Raw genomic sequence first — 19,592 nt, forward strand, 5'->3', positions numbered from 1 at the left:
TAGCATGACGAACTTATCGAATATTAAACCCACATTACACAGTCATGTGTGCTGACACAGATACGTCACGAAAAATTCGCAGGCTACTTTCTTGTCGCCAAATTGTAATTTTCACCGTCAAATCGGTTCCGAGAATGCTTATGAGGGCTGGGTTATCTGGCGACTATTATTTTTGATTGACGTCGGTAATTGAAGTAAGCCTTACCCGCAGGATTTTAAACAACTAATAACAGTTTTACCGTGTACGTAATATAAACGGTTATTAATACGGTATATTAAAGACAATGTCGGGCATCATTCGCACACCCTTTAATTGTACACAATTGTTACTTAGGAAAAGTTTAATGCAAATCGTTAGCAATTTAATCCGTTTGGCGAGTAAGTGGTAGAAATTTAATTTCAGTACAAGTATATTTCGCTTTTTTATATCCAAGGGTTAATATTTGCTAGTTTAAGTCCCTGCGTACGCATCTAAAGACGTGTTAGATCCACGCATGAAAAGCATGCGTTTTTTAACAGACAAGGTGCGGTAACTAAATAAAGACGTGCAATTCAGTACATGTAGTATTTTATGATGAAACATTTAAAGCGGAATAATTGCATACGACGAGAAAGTATTGACCCATTTAAACAATAGAAAAAACACGTTAATTTACGACTTAAACATCGCACTGGGTGGTACGTTGATACAAATATTGGTGACAGACACACAGACACACAGACATACGGACACACAGGCAGACAGACAGACAGACAGACAGACAGATCACAATTAATGCATTGTACAACAATGAGAGCTGGACAATGTTGAACGTATTTTTATATATGAGGGATTATCATCTCACTGATTAAGCAATACATGCTCTGAAAAAAGTAAGTAATCGATTTTTATGATAAATGTATTTTATTAAAGAGAAACAATTATGGTGCATGATTTATGGTTCGCCGTGATTTCTGTTGACTCTATTTCGATCTATATCCCGTTCGTCTTGGTTCTTTTTGAGCTGGTTCTGTTTGCCCTTTTGATAATCATAAGATGATAAGATAAGGTTAAGCGAAAGAATAAGCAAAATTCGCTTGAATAAGATCTTACTTATAAATAAATATTTTATTCATCATTAATGAATAAGAAAAGTACAGGCATGTCATTATCCTACAAGTGTAACTATAAAAATCCGCAAAGTAACTACCATTCATATAGCACCGGTATGGTGATAATTTTTTCAATGTGGATTATAGATTTACAATAATTTTAAAGTGAAACACTTACTTAAAGCCAGTTGTACTTTAAATGTTTGTCTTTAGCATAGCTGATTTAATTGTAATTTTATTTTAATCAGTCAAATAAAATATAATAAATGCCGGAATAATGATATTAATAAAATCGAAGATGTTGATGTTCATATAATTAAATACGCGTCAAAAATCTTATTTATTAGACTTAATTTATGGCATTGTGTATTTGGATTATAAGTCATATGATGAATTTTCATTTTTATTATGAGAATGGTCCAAATTTTAAATGAATACATATTCTACGAATAACCCCCGACGCCGTGCGTTGTAATATGTAGCAAGTTGTAACAATGTTATATTGGACACTGGGGCGTTGACATTTTTTTCCTTAGGGAAACTATATAGTTTTTGTAGAGATCACTATACAATGTTTTATACCAAATATTAAACCATTCGAAGTGATGGTTCCCTGAGACAGTTGTTTGTATGAACTATTTAACACCCTGTTTGTCGCTAGTTTTGACTAATGGGTCTTGATTTAATAAAACTCAGCATATATCCTATACGCGATAAAAAAAGGTGTACCACGTTCTTTAACTTAATACACTGATAAATGGCTTGAAGTGAAAATGACTAGTATAAGGACAATAACTCTCCCCTCAATATTTACCTAGGTATGTTCTGTTATTAATTTTGTATGTGCTTACTATAGGAGGGATTGAAATACAATTGAATCTATTAATAGAAGACAATTATAGGAAGAGCAAGGTACAAAGATGTCTGCCTCTCGTGTTATTGCCATCTGCTGATTGCTCTTTGTGCAGAACATACTTTCATACTGTAATTTGCTTGTTGTATGATGAAGATCATGACTCAGATAGCATTTAGAGTACTCATATGAAGCTTATTATAATGCAAACAACTGTGGTAGGAAGTACAGAAAACAAGCTCAACTCTTCCATTCATTGTTATGCAGTTACTAGCTTTAGTGTTATTTTCTTGTACAAAGCAAAACTGTTAGTATTTAAACATTCTGTAATTTAAATTCAAATATAAATAGAAAACTGTAAGGTTTAGGTTTTTACTACTTATCAAATTAAATGTGTGTGTTTTCCCAACTTGACCGAGTGTCAATAGCTCACTTTAGGGTTAAACGGATTCGTCAGTGACATTCAGATCTTACAAGGACATTTCTTCAGTGACATTTAGTCCTTACAAGGACATTATTTATGTATACTATAATATCGATATTAGCCCTTTAACCGACGACGTAACTGCTGCATGGATTTCACAATTAAATTATCGATGCACATATATAATCACGTTCATTCTGTGTTGTTTCTAATGTTGAAATTAAATTGTGCTAGTTGAGACATAATCAGTATCATCTAGTGGTTTTTGTGCATACCTTCACTTGTTTCTAGTACGAGATGATATTAGATATGGCTGTTGAAGGCTGCATTGACAGTACATTTCTCGTTGATAAGTGCTATCGCGAATTTATTGGACTTTATATCATTTGATAACAGCATATTCAATATTAATCTAAGGTATTTACGTGCATGTAACAAGATATAAAGAGATACTATCAATTGGCGGATTTGTATCCGATGAAATTGACATTTCACCAAGCCCATCATCCTTGAGTGCAATCAAACCAGTACAATCGCACTAAAACTTTGAACGTTCCATGGCGATGATCACAGTTTTAATCATTCGATAGTGGTTTGTTTTATGAATGTACTTTATCGTATCATATCAAATGTTACTAACAGGCAATTCTCTTCTTATCATGTTTGTGATATTCGTTTTAACTTTAATTGTCTAAAGTTCTTCCGACAATTTCACAGAAGCTAAAATACACTTTTTCATACTAGCTGCTTCACGGTTAGATATGTTCATACATGAAAAAAAAACGTTTAATGAATGCAATTAAACAAGCATTGACACATGTGAAAATGTTTGTGATTTTCGTTGAACGAAAATCGTTCCTTTAATTATAACTGGGACAAGTTGAAAAATATTCGCGACACAAGCCGGATCGATCTTGTTCATCGAAAGTACGCTTCTGAAGGGACAAACGTGCTTTTCCGTATCATAAAGAATTTGAATCAAGTAAACACAATTTGATTTATGATACTATTAAACACTATCTAATTTTTTACTTTTTTCGCTCATATTCCTTTTTTGGTTTTAGATTGGTACAATAAAATTAAAATCGCAGTATTGTTGTATTTATAACACATATACTTGCTGATTGAGGTTGCTCGAGGACACGCATGATCCTCATTTGCCAAAGGTATCAGATTGAATTGTTTTGTGACAACTTATATTAATAATTGCTTCCTCGAGCAAGATCTTCACTGGATAAGTCATTCCAAATGATTTATTTAGAGGAAAACATCTGTGTCAGTTTTGCAAAGAAATTTTTGTATAAATGCACAAAGATCCCGATCATGTCATTTAGAGCTTTACATAATTACCCCCCCCCCCCCCCCCCGTATCCCACCCAACCCGGCATGTATATGCGCCTGTAAGCTAAATAGTACATATCTGTTTACATTAAGATTAAACGAAGTGTCCATAAAGAGTCTGTATTCAAAAACGTCACGAATGCAAAACTGATTTGACTTTAAATTCGCATTTTAAAATAAAATAATGGTGTTTATGACGGATGTTTGCTTCCCCAGTACAGCGATTATACAAGATTATGCAACCGTCTCTCGTTCTTGTAATGTAAACAAAATATTACGTTATTTTAATGGGACCGTTCTAAATGCATGTTCGTGTACAAGTGTTTGTTACGGAAGATAAAGATGGACTTCACTTCAGGTTAAAGTTTATATTATTTTTTTTGACGTTTTGGAATACCGTTTAAGCGTGCATATCAATGTCATTGACTCCAACATATATCAACAAAAAGCACTGTTAGAGAAATTCAATAAACCAGTTGTGTACGATTAATTTTAAGGATATAAAATCAAAATTATTGGAATAAATAAATGAAATATAAAACGATACTTGGTAAACTCAAGCCTTGATTGACTAGAATCTGCTATTAAATTTGTTCACTGGAAAACTACCAAACTGTATTACTTGGATCAAGAAACAAATATAAGGAAATAAAGGAACTTTTCAATCCACATCAACTCTACCCCAAGACACAGTTATGTGGTCGTGGCAGCGCCTGGCAGCGGTCGTGTGCACGTTCGGCTTCTTCAAAGACTTGCGCCCCTCGGAGGCGTACCTGTCCGCATACTTGACCGGACCTTGGAAGAATCTCACGGAGGCCCAAGTACGTAATGGAGGATTCGTACACTGATATGTTCGTTCCTGTCAAATTAAAATCATATAATGCCTGGCAACTTTTCTTTAAAGATAATGCTAAGTGTACGGATAGGCATGACTTCAAACACATGTAAAATATCAATGTGCCTATACTAACAAATCAATAAGCGCCCTATATATATTAAATAAGCTTACACACTTTGATATCCAGTAGGTATACATATAACTTACACAGAACAACTTCCACTCTTTTCTGATACATTTCGCCTAAATAGGCTTTTTCAAAGTTTGTTTTTACAAATTAGCTACATTTTCTTTGTATTTATCAACATAACAATTGCAGATTTAAATAATAATAAATTATAATATATAATAAGTATATACAATTGTTTTATTGATAAATACAAAGAAAAATATTGCCATTCTTGGCTGTAAGTCGAAAGCAACACATATCCGCTATCTTGCAGGTGGACAATGAGATCTACCCTTGGTGGACCTATTCCTACCTTCTTTGGTTGATCCCGGTTCTTCTCCTGACGGACTACTTTCGCTACAAACCGACGCTGGTAATTGTAGGAGTGGCCTACATAATAACGTGGGTACTACTTCTTTGGGCGCAAGGCGTTCCCGCTATGAGACTCATGCAGGTCACGTACGGTCTCGCCACTGCCGGGGAAATCAGTTATATGTCCTATCTTTTCTCCGTGACTCCTGTGGAATATTTCCAGAAAATATCTGCCTTTACTAAGGCGGCATCGTTGATGGGAAAGTTTGTTGCTTACCTTTGTGGGCAGCTTCTGACCATGTTTAATGTCCTCGACTACTTTCAGCTGAACATTTTTTCATTCGTGAGCGTAATAATTGCTTTTTTGATCAGCGTCATCCTTCCAAGGGCACTGTACTCGGAACTATTTAATCCGCGTAGATTTACCGACGATTACAATGAAAATGGTCCGGATGATGGCAGTTCAGGTACTCGCGAGCAACACAAAGAAACGCATGATTTGGTAGAAGACCCATGTGGAGGGAGAGGCTTCCTAAATCAAACAAAATCCCTCATTATATTCCTTGCCAAGGAACTGAAAACGATTTACACGAACAAAACGATTCTCATTTGGTCTATTTGGTGGGCATTTGCCTCGTGTGGGAATTTCCAGGTAGGGAATTACATTCAGAACCTGTGGTTGATCCTTACGCCAAAGACATTCAACCACACCAAGAGACATTTGTACAACGGTGCCGTGGAGGCGGCAGGAACTTTGCTTAGTACGCACGTATTCCTGTTAAATTATATTACTGTTATTCTTTTAAGTATATAGTTAGTTTACGCGATCAGAGCGCTTGTAAGCAGAAATCTGTGAATCACTATTTAAAGCTGTGAAACTATATGTAAGGCATTGGTCTAATATCTCTTATTCAAGTAGTGGGCTTGACATCTAAACGTGTGCGTTCAATACTGATTAACTCGCTGCTCCATGAAAACTTGAGTAGTTTAACTAACCGTTCTTGTTTCTATTATATACTCTTGAATGTAGCAAAAAAATTCAATATACCTTAACATTTTTTCCAGAACATACTTTTTTCAAAGTAAATCCAAGAGTTTCGCAACATCTTTTATGCATGCCTCTGCTATGTCAATGATTCATCCGTCAAGGTGACGCTGATTTTTAATACTTAAGGTTCCGGCATGGTTCTACTAATCGGTTTCCTGCCCGTTGATTGGTCAGTGCCGGTCAGGAGCGAGCTACTGATGCTTGTTGTTTGCGCACTGAACGCCGTGATTCTCGTTATCATGGCAACCACTAGCAGCCTATGGGTGTGCTACGTTCTTTACGACGTGTTTAGAACAACATACCAGATTGTGCTGACCTTAGCATCGTGAGTATCTGTTTTACAAAATGTGCACGACCAATTACTAGTAGTTGTACATAGTTAGTTCATTCGATAAAGAAGTTACGATGTGTACCAATTTGAACCCACATCATCGCGTTTGAAACCGTGCTAGATCATGTGATTAAGTTATAAAATCCGCGCATAATTTTATATATAAATCAATTTCTTGGACATATATAACCCGGTAGGCACGCTTCCACACAAACAGGTAATATTTCTATTTGTATTTGGGAAAGCTTGCCAAAGTAAAATGGAGTACGTCCTATATAACATAAAAATTAACATTATTAGTTGTGTCATTGTATCAATGTTTGCATGTGTAATAATCTAAAATATATCATGAAAATATACTCCACTGTCTCCTTACCTTTCGCTAACTCAGATGCGACAAGAGCCTGTTTTTATTTATGTTGTTTCTACGATTTATTATCTCGATCGTTCTTAATAAGTTGTGGGAACGAGATAACGAAATCATGGGAACGAGTTAGGCATACGTGGAACAACATAATCAACCAATTAAAATATTTGACAAAAAAAGACAAATGTTTTAAAATGGCTGACACAAGACAGACAAACCTACGATATGAATCGGGCCGATTTGCTCTCTTAAATTCCTAAATGCATTTAAGCGTTTCGTTCCGATGAGCTACTAAGTCGCTCACAGGTATATCGTTACCGCGATTAAGTTAAGTGTCTCCATTGAATTAGTTCTCACTTTCACGCGACTAATTAGTCGTGGAAACGAACTGCTGAGGCGTGATTACGATATTAATTAAAGCAGGGAAAAGCATAAAAAAAACAGGCACGTGTCACATCTATGCAAACGCCGTATCTGGATGATCGCTTAGTGTACAATAGAACATTAACGTATACCATTATGTTTGTGTCTGCGCACAGAGCCCAGATAGCTCGCAATCTTCAAAGACAGCGGTGTGGCTTTGTGTTCGGCTGCAACACGTTCCTGGCGCTTCTCATCGAAACCATTCTCACCGCAATTGTTGTAGACCAGGCAGGCTTGGACGTCGACGTGCAAACACAGGTGCGTTTGTTTTTTTTTAAATACAAAGGTAGTCAACGTTATTTCTATTTTCTATTTTCATCACTTACGAAGAATCTGCATAGGCGCTTGGTCTTTAAATTAAGTTGTATACTACTTAAAAAGTATCGTTCTATTACTTCTGAAAATTAAACGTACATGTATGCGGGGGAAACCTCCTTTCGCAAAGGTTATTGTGCACTTTGTGTTTATTAATAACATCTATAATTAAATAGCGTGAATTAATTAAATTCAGATGACATGAAATTTAGTAGAATCGTAACATCGATCATATCGGTTGGATATGGAATTCGTTTATTAAAAAATGTCTTATATAAGACTCCGTACGTTGATGTTCATTGACCAAGTCGGGATTGAGATGACCAACGAAAATCCACGAAAATATTTGCATTGGTTTCCCAGTAGCATGTACATTTAGACAGAGATTTGGTTTTCACCAGATCAAATTGTGTATGTTAATTTGTTAACGAGTTGATAATTAGTATCATAAAATTTAGTAGCGGGCGGTTTGAATATACGATAATTTAAATCATATTTAATTCGTATTACTTTAAGTTTCATAAGTAGACATAGCTGCATCATATTTGCTTTCAGTTCAAGGTCTACGGCGGCTATTTCGGCGTGATGGCAGTACTATTCACAGTGTACGTCTGTGCTAATGTCTGGAAACTTCGGCAACGCACATGTAACGTCCAAGAAATGGAAATACGTGAGCAGGATGACAGTTGAAATTTTCTTAAGCAACTCGCTGGATCTTCATCTGAATTGTACCAATATAATACTTGTGTTTTAAAGTAACATGATTACACGACTTGCACAAATACATAATCTATTTCTGTTTTATAGGATTAACCATGAAAAAAAGTATTATTAAAGTGATATTATGGGCATCTAACAGTTTATAGGTGTCAATCGCAACCGTTGTTTATTTTTGGTGTTTTCACTTCATATACACTTATATTTGTTAATGCAGCATCAACAAACTAAACAATATCCCGGAAAGAGAAAAATAATGCATTTGAATATCAACCGTACTTTCGTTTGACAACTGATCATGCATGTACGATGTGATACTAAATGTAGTTTTAGTGCAGATTCGTTCATACGACACAAAGACACAATTTTGTTTGACTGTTCATTTCGTCTTACATGACTCACCAGTCATGTAAAATATCGAATATAAAATATATTTTTTATAAACAACTGGTAGCAAGATGAGTTGCAGGATAATTGGTCAGTAACCACATTTTAACTAAATATTTTAACCTGTTAATTCTTTTCAGCTCAATTCAACAGTGAAAAATGCCCATAATATCACTTTAATTTGAATAGTGTTTTCTATACGACTGGCATAGTGTACATTTAATTTATGATGTGATATCCAAATGAAGGAGTGGGATGTTGTCATGGTCGGTAACTCAATGTGAAATCATTACGCAAACTGCATTTGTTTGTCGGATGTCATTTTAGCCAGTGAACTCGCCACATCTTCATTATATTGGTTGATGTACGCTCATGACAAAATCATTTGTTCACACAATTTAAACAGATTTCTCAACAGCAAGACTCTTGGTGTCGTTTTGTTTCTTAACCAATTATTTTCCCTTGTTTCTGACACTTCTGTGAAACATTAACAGACTTGCATCGTGCGTGATCACAAGACCCTTAAGTTAGAGCTTGCTCGGTTTATATACTACAACTCTCTATATTTTTCAGTAAATGTGAAAAGTCTATTCGTATTTACTGGCATCCGTAGAAGTAGAACATAAGCCAGCGCAGAAAAACTTAAAAGTTTCCTTAATAGTAACAACAGATGAATTTTGATTTTTCTAAAAGTTTGAAGATTCTTAATGTTGCATGAGTTTAAACATTTTTTTATTTTAATGTTACAAATAAACAGTCTTCGACGTTATGCGGTTCATCGTGGACAGAGTAACCATTTCTGCCCTGTTCTCCTTAATTTGCAATTTAATTTGATCATCACCGTAGTAATAATTTGACATTATTATAATCATCGAAATCATCATCATTATTATTATCATCATCATCGTCATATCACATCTTCATCGCCATCATCATCACTTTCATTAACGTCAGCATAATACGCAGACTTTTTCCTTATCAACAGATTTATATTGTCATTACCGGTCAATTCTAAGATATAGAAATTTCGTGAATATTCATGTCTGGTAACGAATTATGGCTCTAAAACATTTGATTAATCTCTCATGAAGATGATGATGTAAATAGCATGTATTGTATGCTGATATTGTGATAAGATGATACAAATAGGATAATGGATGAGATAATTGTGAAGATAATATCATGTTAACGAAGACTTTTGAAACCATGGCGGTGATTGTAGAATTGTGTTGTTGTAGCTGATGATGACGATAATGCTCAGTATGGTGGGATGTATTGCCTTTGTTGTTGTTAATGATGATGATGTAATGTTCTGCAGCTGACGATGAAGATGGTAATGAATATTTGGATAACAATTAAAACCAGTAGATGTTGAGAAAGATTATGTTCAACTGCAATTCTATATTTTTTAAATTTTTATTCCACCATCAAAGACAACCCACGGCGTTCACTACAAAAGTCTGGTTTACGGCAAACTAACGTTCTTTGGGGTTGAAAACATATACATGTATTACTTATGTAAAGAAAAAACCATTGAAGCTGTACAGTACAGTAGATTAAATTGATGACACTATTGGAGCTTTAACAGGAGTCATTCAACGTCAAAATATATTGAACGACACACTTACGTCAATGACAACCTTATCCCAATGCTTATAATAATAAAATTGCAACGATATGCACTTCCATTGTCTGTTCTTCCATTGCTTTATCTTAATTTATTTTAAAAAAAACTCTTTATTTATGAAACGTTTGTATTGACTAAAAAACGATTTACTAAATCGAATGACTGGTCGAAGTAATTTGTTTCATTCCTATTGCAGTTTCCAATTAAAAATGACAAACACACAATCCAAAAGACGTTTTGGATTCGATCAAAGCTTTTTTTTTAAATATTTTAATCTTAAATACACCGCAACGTGCAAATTCCGAATTTTCGTAATTCCGTCTGGCAAGAGTTGTCGTTCGCGCGGGACGGTATACCTACTTCCGGTGTCAACATAAGCAATGGGAAAAGAACTCTGCTGTATCTTTGAAAGTCACAATTTTAGCTGCAGAGTCAGTAAATTTTGCTATTAAGGTAAATTTCAAAAGCAAAAAAAATGCAAAAAAGACTTGTAAAGAGCCAATAGCCGGAAGAATTAAATTTCAACGTCTTATACACACGTTTGTGAGGACCACTTCCTAGACTGTATCGTGCCAAACTCTTTCAGCCTTTCAGAATTTTCAAAATGAGAATTTGCGTCATCGAAGAGTTTTACAACAGCACAAAAAAGCAGCGTTAAATTGTACAGCCCCTCCAGAATTTTAAAATATTGTCTGTCTAACATCGTGATGAATTATTGTATGGATAGGGCCAGACAATTGTTATTTCAACAAATAAACATCTTGTTTGGAAGAAAGATATTACAATCTGCAAGTAAACAGTTATCTCAATAGACTTGTTATATACTTTCTCGACCCACTTAAACTGTCAAAAATGTTGACATCAGTTAAGGAGTGAAATAACGTGTTGTACAAAAATATATTTTCTATTGTAGTTTAATGCGGTAAATTAGAATGTTGACCTTTTACCACAATTCTTTCTACCATATGTAAGTTATTCCTTCTTTGTATTGTTCAGTTAATAGATTAAGAACATTATCTAGACACCTCTTAGCATGGAGATTAAATCGGAATTCTAAAGCAAGCATATGAATAAGGCACTTTAAAGATCAACTGTATTTTTTAGGCACAAAATCTTTGATCCAGAAAGACTACTGTATCTGAAGAAGAACTCGGTCATTTAATATTGTCAATGGACAATGAAAATAACACAGCACTGAACTATGCCCGATCAAAGCACACACAGTATTCTAATTAAAGAAAATATTTAATCCAGAAAACAGTTAAAAACAGCATAATTTATCAACTTGAAACACAACACTAAACAGGTAAGAAAATTACCAATTACCACTAAAACGAGTATTAAGTGTGGCCAACTGATGTATTATTGTGTAAGTAAAATCAATATACCTGCTGCAATACCATGATTCTTTTTCCTCCTTTGTGTTTATAGGGAACCTAAACAGACATCAGGTTCTGTTTCCCCCAGTAATATGAGCACAACCAAACGCAACGCAGAAGGAAAGTTCAACGATATAGCCGATGTACATGTACCTGGGCGTTCAAAAACGAAAATGAAATTAAACTAGACTTACGCGCCCTAATCATCACAATCGAGGTCAAATGTACATACATGCACATACTAATTTCCCCTCTGAAATCAAAGGTTATTTAATTATATAATAATTATATATTGAAAAAATAAACGAAATCGACTACCATTTAAGATAACAAACTGAAAGAAGATTACCAAATTAGATTATGAAGCAAACACATTACATTAAAACACGAATGAACCTTAAACGCAATAAAAATGTGTGTAAATGTATATATCCGTGCTCAAACTTTGACGTGTGATGCTATCGGACTACAGTGGTATATGAAAAAGAGCTGCACTTTGAAGACCGAGGTCCGATGGCTGAGCGTAACATACAAACCTGTACCTCGTAATGTGGTACTCACTGAGCTTGCACTCACTTTCTTTCAATGTTGATTTAAGTGTGCGAGTATAAAGGCTCATTTAGTGCTAGTGTTAGTGCAAGAATGGTATCGCTGTTACACGTACATACACGTGCGTGTGAAGTAGCAGTTTCTCGGTACCGCAACCCAGGGCGCCGTGCAAAAATCACATGGTTACGTTCAACCATTTGCAGGCCTTTAGTCTATTCAAGTAACCTTTGTAGGCGCTGATCGAGAAAAGAGAAAGTCCTTTCATGAAATTAATTCTAGCAAATTACCGTGGCATTGAATGGAGCTTCAACCCTCCGTATGCCAGTAACAAGGGTTGTGCATGGGAGAGGCTGATTAGCACAAGTTTTCCTTGGCGCTCACCACAGGTGCCCTACTCTTAGATGTCGATATGACATTCTACGAATGTGAACCTTTCATGAAGATAAATTAAGACATATGTCTTCGCGATAGATATTGAATGTATACATGTATAATTAAGTTTCATTCGGTAATAAATCTTCAACATTTTAACGTTATGTTTTAAACATAAACACAATTACTCGTCAAGTCTAGATACATGATATTAATATATTAAAAATATACTTGTCTTGCAACATCTCGAGGCCATACCTAGCTTATGCATAATTTGAATATTTAGGGTTAACGACATTTAATATTGCTTTTGAAGTACGTGAAGTTATTGCGCATTTTTCACATTGGTCAGGGCATGTGTGTGTAAAGTACCTCTGTCTGTGTTCATACATGCATTACATAATGTAATATGTTAACATACATTTCACATACAGATTATTGTTGATAGAATATTCAATCAAGCAAACTGGTATATTAAACCATAGAGATTTTTGTTTAAAAACATTACACATGTAAAGTATATTTGAATAATATATTTAAGCATACACATCAAGAATAATAATCGTTTGGAATATTGGCCATGAAGATAACTCACACAAAAGGACATTAATGGTTTCTGAGATCAGATTTGAGACAAATGAGTGAGTACATAAATTCGTTTTTCCAGTATTGCTTGTTTTTGCCATATTACTTAACGTTTTAGGTATTAGGTATAGCAATAAACCCATTAAGACATTCATTATGGATTAATTTTATATGTATTATTTGATACAGTTTTTCATAGTTTATAACTTCCAAGTCGGACCGATTACGACCATAGGTCAGCAAACACCTCATGTAATCCAATCAAGGCAAATATTGGCATGAAGAAATTTGGCTTAACGAGTCTGGTGTCCGGGTTGCGTCACCCGATGGTTTTTTGAAAGTCGAGCTTATTGATAATTCACCAACAACATAGCCAAGCAACCTCGTGTGCATACATCGTCGAAGTAAGGTGCCTCAAGCGGCAAGAAACTTAACTATCATGTTCATCGAGCAAAGATTTCTTAATGTGTAAAGCTTTTCTTTTAAATTTTCAAGGTTGTAACGCACGTTCAATATCATGAAGAATCAAGAGTTAATATATATATTAAGTACCCATGTTGCATACAATGTTTAAATGTATCCAATTATACCATTTGCATCATTGTGGGTTCTATACAAATATTGAGATGTTATTGGTCTTATTAGTTATTTTAATACTACACTATTAAAACAAGAGATGTGTGCGTCAGAAACACAATGCTCCCTACTGCGCCGCTTTGAAATAAAATTTATATTTATCATTTGGCAGGTACAGAAATCATCTCCCTTTAAAGCTTATTTCTTCCCTTGGATTTGTATTTTTTACCTTAGACCTTGAAGGATGACCTTTACCTTGACCTTTTACCACGATGTGTTTGTCAGAAACACAATGCCGCCTACTGCGCCGCTTTGATTTATTTAACAAAAATATATAATTTGGCAGGTCAGAAAAGTATGTCCATTTAAAACTTATTACTTCCCTTGGATTTTTTTTTCGACCGCGTGACCTAGTTTTTGACCCGGCATGACCCATATTCGAAATTGACCTAGATATTGTCCAGATACAACTTCTGACCAAGTTTCGTAAAGATCGGATGAAAACTATTTGAATTAGAGAGCGGACACGAAAAGTGTGACAGACTGACAGACTGACAGACAGACTGACAGACTGACGGACAGTGCGAAAACTATATATCCCCTTTTCATATAAAGGGGGCATAACAAGAAAAGCTTTACACATGAAGAAATCTTTGATCGATGAACATGATAGTTATGTTTCTATCCGCTTTCTTTTCAATTATAGCATACTCGTACGAAGTTTGGGGTCTCTCAAAGTCTAGATATTTTTTGTAATTACACCTTTACGTCAGCAAACGTGTTTGAGGTATCAGAAAATCCACTTTAATTGTAGACGCATAAAATATAAATAAATACAAGTAAACTTTGTATGACAAATACTAGTATATAGAGGCCATTGTGTCAAGAAATTTAAGAACAGCGATTACGAAAGTACGCATATGTGCATATAACCGGAGAATTCATTCAGACTTGCAGCTATAATAGAATGAAAAGAAACTTGCGAATCTGTCAATTATAAATATGACAGCAATTAAGTTTAAAATGAATTCCATTTTTTGTTGAAATCTTCTAAGCTTTCCAAATAAGAGAAAACTACATGACTACTTATTGTAGTGTCAGACCTGGCATGATCAAGCTTACTCTGTTATAACTTACAAAAAAAGTGAAATGTTCATATCAGGTTAGTTCATATTGGTGTCATTCGCTATTCGACAACGTTATACGCATAGCTATTTATAATTTGTTACATGTATAGCTTTAAATGAAATATATTATGATATTGTGCGAAATGCTGTGTATAACATAGTTTTGTAGTTCATTCTCTAAAGATCTTGATTATTTGTTAACATCTTAGATAAAAAATCATTTTGTTTCAATCGCTGTCACGTTAACGAACTTAAGCGGGAATGGAGATTAGCTTTGAAAGTGGTTCGGTTAGCTTACTCGGTAGATCACTCGCCTTGATATCGGTGTGTCTTGGATTCGAGCCACATACTGGTTGCACATTTTTCAACTATCGACACTTCTCCAAAGAAGTAGTAGTTCCCCGAAGAACCTGCCCTTGGGATCGCAGGATCAGATATACACTGTCCCATGTGACTCGAATTCAAGTACAAATTACCAGAATTTCACTGAACCGACCTATTTGTGATTGGATGTGTACGCGGCCATGTTAGCTAACTCGGACTAGCTGAAAAATATTCACAATCCAGCAAAAATATAAATCTTTTATTCAATGCTTTTCTTTCAAAGAATTTTTGTGTTATGTTTATTATATATACTTATATAAAATTGTGTTAAGCCAATACGAGTTTCGTAACCTAAGTATAAAAGCATACGACAAAATGTATGTTAAGTCCATCCTTTACTAGAATGTAATATTTCTGCAAAACCACTAACTATATTCATGTATATTTCAAAACTGTTCGGTTTTTGTGTTATAAAATTATGTAATGGCCTGTACTTATATGTATTGTTTCATTGAGTATAATTTACAAGTATAAAACATATACCTTGTCATTGTCATCAATAATGTCCTAAATAATGGACATTTTGGATGGCGAACATCTCCCTTTCTTTTTCTAGACCTGCACACGATAAAAAGGACAGAATGTATTACAATTAAGTGACTATTGTACACTTTTCTAAAAATGAGAAATCTGCCCATTCATGTTTTCTGGACTCATAACTTTTCAGAGATACTAATGAACTTGTCTTAATACAATCCAAACACCTGTTATCCTATGGTTTGTGAAACAAATAAAACAGTAAGATGTCAGGTATGTGATGATTGCAATTTAAATGTTGAAAAAGAAAGCATAATTCTGAAAGAAAGATTATATAACTTTCTCGATTTTGTAAGTAGCTGAATTTCAAGTTTATCATCAAAATGTTTGTAATTAGAATTGTAGTAATTTGTATGCACATGGTTACTGTGTCTCTGGAAAATTCTAATTGTCATTAGCCCCGAATTTGCATCTGATGCCGTTCTCTCATCACGAAATAGTTTATACCGTTGCTTACACTTATTCGCGTTCTTATATTCGTTGATTGCAACAAACGCTTTGGCCGTCTCTTCAATGTCGTTATACGTGTCCAGATGCTGGCATGACCATACGTGCAAGTCGTATAAAACAACGAAAAACTAATGGTTCTGAATGGATTTACAACACAGAAAGAAAATGAATAGCATAGTAAATCAAAGCGAACTAAACGGTTGCAATTCATTATTCATCGGAAAATTAGTAAAATCGCACAGACACTTGCTATTGTAATCCCTATAGAGTCGTTAAATGGCGTAAAGAAATATTATACATTGGGAAACTGGCCTGCCATTTGGGAACCCTTGAAAATCGGGGGCCCAAGGCTGCAGCCTTGTTAGCCTAGTGCTTTAGCCGGCCCTGGAGATTAGTTCTTGTTTCATAAAAATAATGTCTGTTATAATTAATTCTTTATAATAGTTTAATATTATACTTTTCGACAATATAGCTCTCTTGTAAATTGAAATATGTTTTTATAAAAGAATGAACTATATAATTTAATTATATTTGCACTAAACGCTCATCTGAGCTAAATACTAACTATACAAATATCAATATTCCACTTTATGTAGGCAAAAACAAAGTTGTTTATAATCCGCCAAATATCATATCTGAGATCGTTTACGCTCATCAACCGTAAGCCAACAAGTGTATTATTGTGTAAGTAAAATCAATATATATGCATCTATATATCTACCCATTTTTATTCTCCATTCTTTTCCTTATGAGGAACCTGAACAGACAGCAGATTCCGTTAACTTCAGTTCTATGCGCACAACCAAAGCAGAAGACCATTTCAACGATATTTCTGATGTACCTGGAAGTTCAAAAACGAAAGTGAAAGTAAACGCTCTGTACCACCATATCGAGGGCAAATATGTATAGTTACTAATATTATGTCCCTTGTGAAATCTTTTATAATTAAATTCTAGAAAATATTGAACTAAACGACCTTATGCATAACCATTTTAAACGATAAACTAAACGGAGAGTACCAAACAAGATTATAAAGCAATCACATTACCATAATAATCGAATGAACCTCAAAAGCATTAACAATGTAAGTAACGGTATATTTTTTTGCTGAAACATTGAATTTTGCATCTTTCGGACTACCATGGTATATAATGCGACGTTTACAATTAGTGATGACGTCTAATTGTTGTGCGGAACAAACAAACCTTTCAATAAACATTAAAGCAAGTTAGAATTTAGGTCACACTTCAATTGCTAGGTTAGTTTGTGACACGGTGGGCGGCTGGACTGAAATGGTTGAAGACACCACATTGGGATACCTTGTTGTGACATGGACGTGTGTGAAAACTGCGAGTCGGTACCGCTTACCGTTACCTTGGTCGTCGTGTGAGAATTACATGATTCCGTCACATGGTTCCGTTCAATCATTTGTAGGCCTTTTAAGTAACCTACAACGTTGTTACTGAAATCATATTGATATAATATACCAAACTATTTGAAAAAAGTAAATATGTATTTTTTCTATACATTTAATTGTTTACATTTAGGAACAAAAACCCTTCAAAAACTATTATCTGCAAAGAGCGAGACTTGTAGATGTTCATCTTTTGTCTGCCAGACAGATACAACCCGGATTTGATTTTATTTCTTTGTTATCAAAGATGAATATATATCCACTTTCGAAAAGTCAATGCCAAAGCACAAAATGGAAGGTAATAGCGAGCGCTGCACGTTTGCATTATTTATAGCACATATCGCCTACGAACAGAGACGCATTAAAATAATATATACTCAATATTTTTGAATAGTTTTGTAGCGAATATAGTGAATAAAGATATATGCAAACAAGATTTGTTTGTGAAACACTTTGTCCCCCTATATATTTGACCTTTGACCTTGAAGGTTGACCTTGACATTTCACCATTCAAAATGTGCAGCTCCATGAGATACACATGCCTACCAAATATCAAGTTGCTATCTTCAATATTGCAAAAGTAATGGACAATGTCAGAGTTTGACGCAAATCAACAAACCAACAAACAGACAGGGCAAAGACAATATGTCCCGCCAATATAGACTGGGTAAAATAAAATCATTCCAATTCACGGTCAAAATATCGGTGAGATGCGTGCGCATGCCTTCAAAATGTTCACAACGAAGTCCTGGTTGGCTTACCTAATGCGGTTCCCATTTATTACGGCTAGCTTTGATGAATGGGTAAACGCTTTGTATATAAGTAAGGGCTAGCTCATATCTAGCTTCATTTTAGCTTACACGAACGCTCGCAAAAATTCGTAATGCGCTCATTAAAGCTGACATGCTCTTAAATGCCGAAATGACATTAAACGATTATAAACCATAAACGATTATAAACCTCTCATGAAAATAAATAAGAACATATATATGCGCGTTAGATATTTATATGTAAACATTTATATTTATGTTTCATACGGAGTTAAATCTTGAATGTTATAAAGTTATATATTACACATGAAGTTGTTACTCGTTAAGCCTAGATACATGATATTTCTATATAAAAAATAAACCTGTCTGACAAAATCTAAAGGCAATATATAGCTAAAGTACAGTTTGCAAATTAAGTGCTTACAAAACGAAAGATTTCTCATAAACTTCTTGAAGATTTTGCGTATTTTCTGTGTTCTGTGTAAAAAACCTGTGTCTGTGTTCAATAATGCACCTAAGAGTGTAATGTTTAAACAGACATCTCACACAGAAAAATCATTGTTGAGAGTATTCAATTAAGCAAGCTTTCATTGAAGTTGTTTTGTTTTGTTTCAAAATATTAGACATGTAAGGAATGCACGAATTCTATATTTAAGCGCAAACAGCAAGAACAATAATCCCTTGGAATATCGGCCTTTTACAAGAAAAAAGACGTGTATGGTTTCCTAGAACAGATTTAAAACTTACGACTGTTTGTATAATTTATATTTCATGTATTGCTTATATTTACCATATTATTTATTATTACTTATGAGTATATTACTACTTTTTTGAGAGCAATTGACTGAGGAAGATACTCATTTTATTAATTTAAGATGTTTTATTTTATACAATTTTGTATAGTTTATGAAAACAAATTCTAAGTAGTATGTTAACAATTAAATAAACGGCAACATCTAAAGATATACATTAAGTATTTATCACACCAATACATAATTATCTTGAGGTATTGACCTGCAGAATAAATAACATTTAAGAATATAATCATTTGAAGTATTTGTAATATGACATTTTTGTAATGTACACTGATTGTGAGGATGATCTGGCAGTTATTTGCAATAAAAAGTAAACATACCGTGTTTAATGATTTGCTCAGAAAAGACAAATGAAGGATGACTATAATTAAATATGTGCTAAAATATGTG

General features: G+C 34.3%; 1 protein-coding gene across 1 annotated transcript; it reads left to right on the plus strand.

Annotated features, from left to right (window-relative positions):
- Nucleotides 1-3,802: 3,802 nt before the first annotated feature.
- LOC127855572 (thiamine transporter 2-like) lies at nt 3,803-9,996 on the plus strand. Its single transcript, XM_052391303.1, has 5 exons — nt 3,803-4,531; nt 4,992-5,790; nt 6,204-6,402; nt 7,315-7,456; nt 8,069-9,996. Exons 1-5 carry the CDS (start codon nt 4,406-4,408, stop codon nt 8,201-8,203), a joined length of 1,401 nt encoding a protein of 466 aa, XP_052247263.1. The 5' UTR covers nt 3,803-4,405; the 3' UTR covers nt 8,204-9,996.
- The last annotated feature ends 9,596 nt before the right edge of the window (nt 9,997-19,592 follow it).

The sequence above is a fragment of the Dreissena polymorpha genome, chromosome 13 (assembly GCF_020536995.1).
Source record: "Dreissena polymorpha isolate Duluth1 chromosome 13, UMN_Dpol_1.0, whole genome shotgun sequence".
In the NCBI taxonomy this organism is placed as follows: Eukaryota; Metazoa; Mollusca; class Bivalvia; order Myida; family Dreissenidae; genus Dreissena; species Dreissena polymorpha.